Here is a 12,061-nt window from a genome sequence, read left to right as displayed (position 1 = left end):
GAGACCAGCTGAGCTCTACAGAATATGAAGGGAGGGGCCGAGAACTGCCTTGAAGTTCAGCAGAGAAGGCTCAAAACATGGCTGTGGCTCAGCACTTTATAGATTCCCTGTATTATTAGGAACAGACTTTTGCTGGGCAGTGGTGGTGCACTCAGAAGGCAGAGGCAGGCGGATTTCTGTGAGTTCAAGGCCAGCATGGTCTATGGAGTGTCTCCAGGACAGCTAGAGCTACACAGAGAAACCCTGTCTCAAAAACAAAACAAAACAAAAAACAAACACACACACACACAAAACAAAAAACAACGCCAGGCATGGTGGCGCACGCCTTTAATCCCAGCACTCGGGAGGCAGAGGCAGGCGGATCGCTGTGAGTTCAAGGCCAGCCTGGTCTACAAAGTGAGTGCAGGATGGCCAAGGCTACACAGAGAAACCCTGTCTCAAAAAACCAAAAAAAACCAAAAAAAAAAAAAACAAAAAAAACAAAAAACAAAACCACACACACACAAAAAAACAAAACAAAACAAAACAAAACAACAAAAACCCTAAAAAAGAACAGACTTTCACTGGTCAGTGGCATAGTGTCTTTAATCCCAGCACTGGGGAGTGGATCTCTCTGAGTTTGAGGCCAGTTTTTTCTTTACCTTCTAAGTTCAGGCCCGCCCGTGTGAGTATGAGGCAGTAATGCTCAGGAAAGGCAGGGGCCTCTGCCTGGCATCTCTCTCAGCTCTATAATTCTTAGTCAGGAGGGAGGGGGCTCCACTTCTATCCAACCACCCATTGAAAGTCTGTTTTTTAAAAAGTAGTGGTTTGAATTTGAAAAATAGCTTTTTTCTTTTTTAAAAATTATGATGTGTCTGGGTGGTTTGCCTCGCATGTATGTATGTATGTCAGTGCACCAAGCTTATGTGGTGCCCACAGAAGCCAGAAGAGGGCACCAGACCCCTGGAACTGAAATTACAGTTGGTTACGCACAGACGTGGGTTCTGGAAATTGGAACTTGGGGCCTCTGCAAGGGCAGTCAGTGCTCTTGCCAGCTGAGCCAGCTTTCCAGCCCTTTTGCAGCTTATATTTTGTACATGAAATGTTACTTTTTCACAAAAGCTGTTACCTTGAAAATAGCATTCTAGAGGAAATATGTTTTGTATTCAGTAGCAGGAATTAGTAAGAAGAAAACCTGTCCTGGATTCCTGGGTCAGCTAATTAGGCAGCTTTAGGCAGCTTGCTCGAGGGAAACACCCTGAGGCGTTCAGGTTGAAATGGGATGTTGTCACAGCTTAGAATTTTACTACACACACCAGTGTTGTAGCCACTGTTCTGTTGCTGTGAAGAGACACCATGATCGTGATAACCCTTAAAAAGGAAAGCAGTTAATTGGGGCGGCTTACAGTTTTAGGGGCGTATAGTCCCTTACCGCATCTGGAAGCATGACGGCAGGTGTGGTGTTGAGAGCGACATCCTGATTCATAGGCTGGAAGAGAGAAAAAACCACTGGCTTGGCTGTGGGCTTTCTTGTTTGTCTTGTTTTGTCGTTGTCCCTTTTTCTTTTTCTCGGGACAGGGTTACTCTGTGTAGCCTTGGCTGTCCTGGACTCACTTTGTAGACCAGGCTGGCCTCGAACTCACAGAGATCCGCCTGCCTCTGCCTTCCAGAGTGCTGGGATTACAGGCGTGCGCCACCAAGCCAGGGAAGTGAGTGTGGACTTTTGGAACCCTCAAAGCCCACCCAGGCCACACCTCCTAATCTTTCTAATACTATCAAAGAGTGCCACTCCCTGGAGACTAAACGTTCAAATATATGAGCCTATGGGGGACTGTTACTTTTCAAACCACCACAGCACCCAGAAGAGTATTGCTCAGGAATAACTGCACATCTGTGCTATAACTTATTGATTTATGTATTTCCTTTAATGGTACTGGGGCCTGAATCTAAGGCCCTAGACATGCCAGGCAAGGTTTGTACACCCCTGTTGTAACTTAGCCACTGTCATGGTAGAGGGCCTGAGATCACAAGATGTCCATATGGCTGGTTTGACTGTGGAAATGTGTTTAAAGGCTGTGCAATGTTAATAGTCATCTTAATAGTAAAGTTTTCTTCTGCCGTTTCCTTAACAAGCTTTTCTTTTATAAGTGATTGCCTGTGCTTCCCTAATTTCGATAACCAAGCTGGAATGGAACCCAAAAGAAAAGGTAACCGTTTGCCCTTATTATAGTTGCTGATGTCCAGTCTGTGACACTGTGGCTGATGAATCCTAGGAAGGGTCACTGTCCTTTCTCAGGATGGGCTGGAAAATGTGGAGTCATTGTGACATGGGATGGGCGTACGGCTGTGTGTGATAATAAGCTCCAAAAGACAGTATGGAAGCAAACTTGATTATAAATGCAATTGGCCAATTTTTGCACTTTATGAGTATAAGGCCGATCTAGTCTGGTCTACAGACTAGAATAGGCGCTCTGTGGCATTTTAGAGGAAATATGTTTTTATCTAGTAGCAGGAACTAAAAAAAAAAAAAAAAAAAAAAAAAGTTGTATGGGCTGGCTGTAGAAGGAAAAAACAAAGAAGAAAAGAAGTTTGAAAGAGTTTTTTGACGGTAGAGACCAATGTGCACACATGTGCGCACACACAACACACAGCACGTACACACACACACACAGTGGAGGACACCATCAGGACAATTGGGCAGTAGTGGGAAAGCGGGATTTGTTGTTGTTTTGGGTTTTCTTAAAAACGAAAGGTCGTCTTTATTACCCTGACTCGGGTAAATTGGAATATTTTCGGGGAAACTGGTCAGTCTGGGGCTCCACCTGCCTTCCTAGTATGTGTCAGTTTGGCCAGAGTGAATGGATGATGCTCAGGACACAAAGTAGATGATAGAGGTTAATGGGGTGGGGGGGTGGGGGGGTGGGGGGGGGGGGGGTGGTTGAGGTTCAAGGGCAGAGAGAAGAATGTCTTCAGCCAAAAATACCAGATGAGGAGGCGTGGGCCATGGAAGAACAAGAGCTGCGTGGGGCCACTAAGGTGGTCCTCATGAACTGCGTCCCAGCCAGCCGCAGGAGTCTGGGGAAGGCTGGGAGGAAGGACAGCTGTGGGAATGCGAGTACCCCAAGGAAGCCTGGAGTTCAGTGGGTAAAAGACCGTGGCTGTCTTTTGCCGAATATAATACTTTGAAAGTAGGAACAATTCTGAACTGAGGTCCAACAGCGTGTGATGGACGTACAGAAGCAATAGTTAATTCCCACCATGGACTAGGACACGGTATCCCGGAGACCAAGAGGAGGACATTAAAAAAAAAAAAAAAAAAAAAAAAAAAAAAAAAAAAAAAAAGGTGGCCATGACAGATGAAGCTAAGCGGTCCAAGGAGTGAGGGTCCTGAATTTGAGCAGCGAGAAAGTCGTGTTTTTCAAAAAGCAGTTTCAGTAAAACGTTGCATTAGAAGCTGAAGGTAAGAGGTGAGAGGAAGGGCGTGGGTACAGTGATGTGTAGAGGGGACGGCGTGGTCAGGGCAAGAGTTTTCAAAAAAGCGCAGAAGATTCTGGCACGCAGTGCAAGCCATCAAGACAGCTACAGGGACGATGCTGAAGAAGAGAATGCTCCAGCTAGGATTTTCGAAAAGTGCTGCTTTTGAAGAATTACTCAAAAGGTCTTGAGTGGTCGAGAGGTCGTCCCAGTTGTACTTCAAGCCTCAGCCACTAGGTGGCAGTGCTTCACCACTAATCAAGTGCACTCGAGGGCTAGGCGGGGCGCAACTAATCATTTTCTTAGGCGATTGGAAATCTGTTAGCTTCTTCCATTTTCTATCTGAAAGTGTGAAAAGGAGGAAGGCAGGGTGGAAGGCTCATGCTTCTGATCCTAGGACCCCAAAGGCCGATGCAGAAGGAGCACTTTAGGACCAGTCTGGGCTATAGAGACCTTGGCCTTGACAAAAAGAGCATAGGAGCATCTAAGAGTCTGGCTTTCCCTTTACTATATCAGTCCCAGCACCAATTGAGAACCCTTAAAACCAGTTGTCTGGGTAGAGCAGTAGTCAGGCACTGCCCTGAACTCCCATGTAGCACATTAGAGCTTTCTCTGCACACTACGTATGGCATACGTGAAGGAGAGAGTGAAAACTGAAATTGTCATTCCTACGAAGCCTTTCCATGTGAAGAGGAGACATTGGGACACGGGTTTCGTGACCTCCGGCTGCAACGCTTTCGTTGCATCTGTTGTGTCCTCAGGGTTACGGTTTACGTTCATTGGACAGCTCTGTCCTCCAGTTCTGAGTATTGTGTATTTCAGGTGAGTTCCTTCACACGAGCCCTTTTAGGCTAAACTCTGTTTCTCTATTGTGCCGCTAGGACTACGTGTATCATGTAGTGAGCGCCATCTGTGAATGGACCGTGGCCTTTGGTTTTATTTTCTATTTCCTAACGTTCATCCAAGATTTCCAGGTAAGGATTTAATCAACTTAAGTGTAACATGAAGCTGTGATGATTAGGGTTAGGAAGAACTTAGAAAAGCTTTTACATTTTGGGAAACATTCTCTTTTTACCCTTATAATGTGTTCGGCTGGGCGGCGGGGGCGGGGGCTGTGTACTATACAACATTAATAGCTTGTTTCCGAGGAAGGGGGGGGGGTACACACGTTAGATACATCTCTAACAGGTCACTTAACCAATGAAACATTCAAAGGCCAGGTTGTGTTCAGGGAGATCTCCCTAGCTCCAAAACCCAGAAAATATGCCTGTGTAAAAAAAAAAAAAAAAAAAAAAAAAAAAAAAAAATGTTGTCAGAAAAACATTCGCAAGACCAAGGGTTGGTAAGACCTTAGTGTATTCGACCACCAGGAGATTGTCACCTTCTAGGACAAGCAAGCCACTGGCTAAAGTGATGCACAAACCCAAGATGCTCTTTTAGGACCTGATTCAAGCGAGGCACACAAGCGGGATGGAGGATGGGTGGTGGGTGGGAGGGTGGGGAGTGGGGGGCGGGCTGGGGTGGGAGGTGGGTCACCTCTTAAAGAGGCAAAGCTTCTGACATGTCCTGGTGGATTCTGGAATTGTTCCTGTCCCCCCTTCTCTGCAGAGCGTCACCCTTAGGATATCCACAGAAATCAATGATGACTTTTGAAAGGGCGAGAATCCTGTCTCACCCAGTGAAGGTCACACCACGCAGTTTCTGGAAGTGGCACAGAGGACGGACGGGCTTGGATGTCACCCAGATCGGGACACATCTGTGGCACATCCAGGACTTGAATTTCATTAAGAATTCCTAATAGTTGGTCTATTTACAAAGGTATGTTTTCCTAGACAAGTGGATAGCATCGATGGCACGGTAGCAATATTTTTATACCTAAGGCACTCTTTATATGAACAAATTCATATATGCGGAAAAGATGAGGCGTAACAGAAAATGGAGGATTATTTTTATATAGATTCTTTAGACTTTATATAGGAATGATTTATGAAAATACATGAAGAGAAAAAAATATTTAGTACTCTTTTTTAAAAGCCAAATCAGGGATATTCTTTTTTAAATTTCTTTTTAAAAAATACAATGACCAGCATATGTTTTCATCACAAGAGCATGTATACAATTCAATTCATAGTGACTATATATACCCTAATGGTATAGATTTAGTTAATTCATCAACACTGAATTTTGGTGCATTAAACAAAATGCTTTTATGGTTAAGGCCTCAAAACAATTTACTATGCACATTAACCAGTGACTATGGAAGGACCTGGGTCTGAAAAATCCAGCTTCCTCATTTGCCTCTCCCAGGGAGCCATACCTCTCTTTACCAGGAACTAATTGCAGGACAGCTTAGAAATGATAAAACTGCCTTCCACCTTTGACCCAGAAGTGAAACTCCCTTCGCGGTTTCCCCGGTAAGCCAGTCAGAGAACTCAGACCCCAGACAGGGAGAAGGGAGAGAAACTTCCAGATGCAGGCTGCTGTTCATTTGCTCCTTCCAAAGCCCTGAGGCCACTGTTGTATGGTACTACAGGAAAGGTGAGTCAGGCCCTTGCCTAAGCGAGGCTGGAGAGCCCGCCTTTTCATCCGGTTCCCCAAGGCAAAAGAAACACCAGCTGTTGTAGAGGAAGAAGTGGCCTTGGAGGTGCTGACAAGACACCCCCCCGCCCCCAAGTTCCATATCTAAGTCTGGGCAAGTGAGAGCTGCCCTTAGGGCACGAGCCAAGGGCAGAGCAGCCCCGTACAGACAGCCCTGGGGAGTGGGCACCCGTGCGCCTCAGCAGCCACTTCTGTGGTGACATCCCTGAGCCTGCTGTGGTGAAAACCGACAACCATTTCTGAGCCCACTGGAAGTTTTCATGGTGCTATGCGTCCCCACGGTAATACTGGAACAGAAAGACAGTGACTGTGTGTCATTCTGAAGAGGCAGAGGCGCTGGTACCTTTCCCGTGGAAACCGCGGTGACTGAATCTATACCCTTCTTTGCTGTGAGCAGGAGCAGTGTGGATACTTCCCAGAATGCACTTCCACCGGTGACCCGGCCCTCCATGCACTTCCACCGGTGACCCGGCCCTCCCTCCTTCAGGGCCGAGCACGTGCCCTTACCTAGGGCTGAACACAGTGCCTTCTGGCACACAATAGGTGCTTAATAAATACTGGGTGTATACATGCATAAATGAACAAATCAAGTAGTGACGAGGGGTGTTTGAGGTGCTGCGTAAAAGGTTTATTTACTCTGGTTCACTAGTTGCTTTGATGTCAGCAGCCAGTCTGTGCCACCTAGTAATGTTGTCCGTTTTGCTTTGTGCACTGTACACGTTTCAGTTGTTTGGGCTTCATGATTCTGTGACAACTCTCTTCTGGACAGATACCACAGAGATTGTTACGTGGGCTAGACCTGTTTTGGCAAACTGAGAAGGCCCCAAATCACCCCAAGTCACATTCTGCAGATTCCATGCGACTTCTAACGTCCCCCCTCCATTTTGGTATTATGTTTAATTTCTACAACTGTGTATTCCCTTGGTCTTCATACTCGAGAAAGTAAAATAAAATATTTCTTTAGTAATTTGTCTTTGTTATATTATAAATCGTCGCCTGGGGGCCATTTATGAAGTGTAGTTAGCTGGGCTGGTTCTAGACTGTTGGGCGTTTGTTGTGAGGGTGTGGCTTGGCCTGGGGAGATGACTCGGGTGGCTAAGAGCTCTTGTTGCACGTACATAAACATAAAGATGTGGCCTAAACCTCTAGTTTTCTTAGTTCCTGCAGTGCTATACGTGGGTATGGCCAGCCCATCTTTGTAGAGGCTCAGACTGTTTCAGAATTTGGTTATCAGTTGAGATTCTTGGAGCTACAGGCTTCCAAAATCCCTTTCTATAACGACGAGGGCGTCGGGTCACAGAGCAGAGCTGGTGTTGGGGGTCTGCAGGACCGAAAGGCACCGTTGGGACTCTTATCTGTTGCCCTGCTTTCTTCTCGGTCGGCGTTTTCAGGTAGCCTTTCCTCTGGATAGGGAGACTTTTAGAATCCCTCCTCAGGCTTGCAACCTGTTCTGGCGAGGAGAGGAGACTTCTCTTACAGGTCTACCAAAGGCGTGGATTTGAAATGTTGCCCTGATTGGTTAGTTCAGGTCACGTGGCTGGGGTGGGTATGCTCTGATTGGTCACAAGTCTACCTCTTGGAAGAAGGAACGGTTAGCATCATCCAAGCCCTCCTGGGTTGATGCTGAGTAAAGCTCTCCTTTAGAAGAAAGGCTTTGGACAGGTTAAAAAAAAAAAAAAAAAGTAAGCACACCATTTCAGTAACACATATGCCTTTTATTAACATTTAAGTCAAGGCGCTTATGCTTCTATCCAACCTCTGTAAAGTCGACTAGGCAGTTATCAGCCCCCCGCCCTTTTTTTTTCAGATGAGGAAACTAACACAGCGTGGCCCAGCGACCTGCGACCTGCAAGGAGCAGCCTCCAGCCCGATGGCGACAGACTCCAGTCCGGGTCTCTGTTTTCCCGACTTCTATTCAACTGAGCCCCTTTGTTTTTCCCCCTTTTAACACTAACAGAGGATTCCACAGAAATTGCAAATTGCATTTTATAAACCAAATTAAGTACATCAGTGCCGAACTGTGTTTGAGTTTCCTAACAACCCTTTACATGTGGCATTGTCCCATGTTCCCATTTTTTTTGTCTTCTTGTTCACTTTGGAGACACACTGGTCTGGTGTTTGGGGCTGGAATGAGGAGAGGGGAGTAGGAGGGAGATAAGTGGTCCCCGCATTCTCTCCCTCTCCCTGATTCTGGCAAGCTGGTAAGCCCAGCTGTCTCCCCACACACATACCCTTGGTCTGGCCCGAAATGCCTCGCATTCTCAAGTCCAGAATGTCATGCGTCTGTATCGTGTCGGTTGCACAAGAGAGCAACCGCACTGAGGCCCTGGAGGGGAAGCTGCTGGCTCCCCTTGGTCACCCCCAGCAGATTTTGCATCCTAAAATGAAGGGCGGCAGAACCCCAGGCTCATATTGGAGATGGCAGCGACCTCTAAAGTGGATGCTTGGAAAAGGTGGAGGGAGACACTAGCCAGCTGGGTAAGGTGAAGCCAGAGTGCCCAGAGGTGCCTCTCAGCAGGCGATTCTGTGTGCTCCTCAGAATCCACCTCTGTATTTTTTCAGTTAGAAGTAGACTGTTGCTCTCTGACACGAATAAATTTAAGAAAAATTTGCGAGGATCTAGAGCTATAACCCAGGCTGGCCTGAACCTAGTTTCCTAGGCAAGGCCTTGGCTCCTCCTTGCTCCTTTATCCTAAATACTGAGGTTACAAAGCCTTTATCCTAAATACTGAGGTTACAAGCGTGAGCCACGAAGCTCAAGCTACGTTCCTGACATTTGAACCTACAAGACTCCCAACTGATACAATTAGCCTGGGAGTCCTACCAACGACAATTCTGTGACCTGCTGGTGGTCACTGTGTGGGCAGAAAATAATTTCAAGATAAGTGAGATTTGGTCATGTACACCGGCAGTCCTTTGAATCATTTGCTCTTAAACGTTTTGAGTAAACAATATATTACTGATTTAAGCCTCACACCGACATTGGATGACGTATGCTCCGAGAAGCCATTTTACTTTGCGGTATCTACATTTATTCAGTTTATTCCTTTCCCTAAAGATACCTACTTTAAGAATTAACTCTCTGTGGGTGCCTGTAATCTCAGCACTTGGGAGGCAGAGGCAGGTGTGTGTTGTGATTTCAAGGGCAGCCTGATCTACAAAGTGAGTCCAGGACAGCCAAGGCTACACAGAGAAACCCTGTGTCAAAAAACCGGGGGGGGGGGGGGAAGGGAGGGAGGGAAAGAGAATATTAAATCTCAGCGAGGAGAGGGCAAAGAGCGGGGATTGGACCATGTGAAACCTATAGCTGTCTCGCTATTGGTAATTGACAGCCACAGGGAGAGAGTCAGTCTCTTTAAGAGCAGAGCCTCTGGTGAGTCAGGCAACCTAATCAGAAGGCCATGCATCCAAAAATATATGGATATCACAAATTGGACTTGATGGATTAAAAAGGAAAAAAAAAAATGGGGAGGGAGGGAAGGGAGGGGGTGGGCCAGGAGGAGGTATGATCAAGAGCTAATAAAAATTAAAAGAAGAGAGGAAGGAAAGAGTTTGTTAAACAAACAAACAAACAAATAAAGCAAGCAAGCCCAGGCAGGAGAGAGGGCTCCGAGGTTAAAGAGCACTGACTGCTCTTCCAGAGGTCCCGAGTTCAATTCCCAGTAACTACACGGTGGCTCACAACCATCTAAAACGTGATCATGTGCCCTCTTCTGGCAGTATTTTTAGCATACAGATAAATAGTTATGCCTTAGGTACTTCGGTTGGTTAATGTGCACAAATAGCTTGGGAGATTGGATTCTCCAGACAGAAAATCTTGTGGTTAAAGTTTTGTTCGGCATTAGTTACTTTACACATGGTTGGGGCAGGATAGCCACAAAAGCAACTTTAAAAAGGAAGGATTTCTTTTGGCATATATTTTGAGAGGACGTTGTGACAGTGACTTTATGGTGGTTGGAGCCTGAGTTGGCTGGTCATATGGCATCTGAAGCAGAGAGTGGCACGATGCTGTGCATAGCTAGCCTTTTCCTTTTTAAAAAATTTTTTAAAAATTTATTCACTTTACATTCCGATCATAGCTCCCTCCCTCCTCTCCTCCTAGCCCCACCCTTGTCTCTTCCCCTTATCTCCCCTCGTTTTCTTCTCAAAAAAAGAGAACCCCCTCCCCCCATCAACTCACCCCAGCACATCAAATCCCATCAGGACTGACTGAGCATGTCCTCTTCCCTGTGGCCTGACAAGGTAAGCCCATGAGGGGGAAGTGATCAAAAAGCAGGTGGCAGAGTCCACGTCAGAGGCAGCCCCCTCTTCCCCTTACGAGGGGACCCACATGAAGCCTGAGCTGCCCATCTGTCACATCTGTATAGGCGGCCCAGGTCCAGTCCATGCATGGCCCTTGGTTGGTGCTTCAGCCTCTGCAAGCCCCTCTGAGCCTTGGCTAGGTTAACCTGTCCCTTTTGATGAGGCCTAAGATCTGAGCCTGTGGAACTGCGCCATCCACAGTTGGGATGGGTCTTCCTCCATAATTAACATAGTCGATAAACTCCTCCACAGATAGATCCAGAAGTTTGTTTCCATAGTGATTCTAAATCCTGTCAAGATGACGATCAGTATACACTATTAAGTTCTCAAAAGCATGAGAATAAGACTTAATAATTCCTTTGGAATAGTTACTATCAGTATACAGAAACAGACTGGGAAAATATACACCAGTAGAAGACCATGGTGGCACATGCCTGGAATCCTAGCACTAGGCAGGGTGAGGCAGGGAGAGCTACAGTTTGAGGTCAGTTAGAGCTACATAGCAAATTCAAACCAGATCAAGCTACACAGACCGAACCACAGAGAAATGAAGCACTGGGGGCCGTAGCTCAGTGCAGAGAGCTTACTTAGTACATACAAGGTTCTAAGCTTGCATTCCAGTACCACAGAATGGTAGTGTGTTAGCAGAGACAGACGCATTCACATCCCCACTCCTGTCTTTGTCCCTTAATTGCAGCCTTCCTACAACAGAAATGTATAGATTCACTTGACCATCCCTCTCCAAGGATGTAAAGAGAGAAAGGACAAGTGATGTCTGACCAGAGTGACCAGAGGTCAGGGGATGTGAGTTTCTGCTTCCTCTTTCAGTGTTTTTGGAGGCTGACTTATATGTCTACTTTTTTTGGGAGGGAATTGTGCTCAAATGGCATCACACAGCTGTGTTAATCACTTCTCCTCACAATAACCAAGATGCCTGATATGTCAACTTAAGGAAGCCTTCACTCTGCCTCACTGTTTCAGAGGTATCCCCACATTCTGATGGTAGGAGGGAGGTTTCCCTCATCTTATCACACATGGTAAGCAGAAAGGGGGACTACTGGAAGGGACCAGAGAGAGAGCTGTAACCCTAGAGCCATTTTTTCATGGACCTACCACTCTCTTCAGCCCCCCCTCACCTCCATCCTTGCTCTACCTATCAATGATGCCATCGTACTATGACTCTATCAAGGACGTTATCTGTCCATTAGATCAGAGCCCTCAGGGTCTGTCTGGGGCAACTCCTCCTCAGACAAACGCCAAAGAGTGTTTCACTGCTCTCCTAGGCATTTCTTAATCCAGCCAAGTCGATGAACAGGAAACATCACAATCTCCCGGGCTGGCCTTGTTGTCCTCTAGTGAGGGCACATGTGTGCGCGCGCGCGCACACACACACACACACACACTCACACACACATCTACACACATACATACACATACACATACACACACACTCACACACTCACACATATACACACATACATACACACACACATATACACACATACACACACACTCACACACATATACACACACTCACACACATACACACACACTCACACACATACACGTACACACACACACTCACATATACACATACATACACACACACACACTCACCCATATACACACATACACACACGTACACACACACACTCACACATATACACACGTACACACACATATACACACATACACACATACATACACA

At 46.4% G+C, this 12,061-nt stretch overlaps 1 protein-coding gene across 1 annotated transcript in view; it reads left to right on the top strand.

The window, feature by feature from the left end:
* The window catches only part of Dram1 (DNA damage regulated autophagy modulator 1), a 34,462-nt gene extending 28,982 nt beyond the window's left edge, over nucleotides 1-5,480 (top strand). The window contains exons 5-7 of the mRNA XM_051172637.1: nucleotides 2,128-2,186; nucleotides 4,335-4,427; nucleotides 5,062-5,480. Of these exons, the coding sequence (XP_051028594.1) occupies nucleotides 2,128-2,186; nucleotides 4,335-4,427; nucleotides 5,062-5,106 (197 nt within the window). The 3' untranslated portion in view covers nucleotides 5,107-5,480. The remainder of the gene's footprint in view (nucleotides 1-2,127; nucleotides 2,187-4,334; nucleotides 4,428-5,061) is intronic.
* Nucleotides 5,481-12,061: the final 6,581 nt, after the last annotated feature.

Source organism: Acomys russatus, chromosome 31 (assembly GCF_903995435.1).
Source record: "Acomys russatus chromosome 31, mAcoRus1.1, whole genome shotgun sequence".
NCBI lineage: Eukaryota > Metazoa > Chordata > Mammalia > Rodentia > Muridae > Acomys > Acomys russatus.
This window is presented reverse-complemented; position numbering and strand designations above follow the sequence as displayed.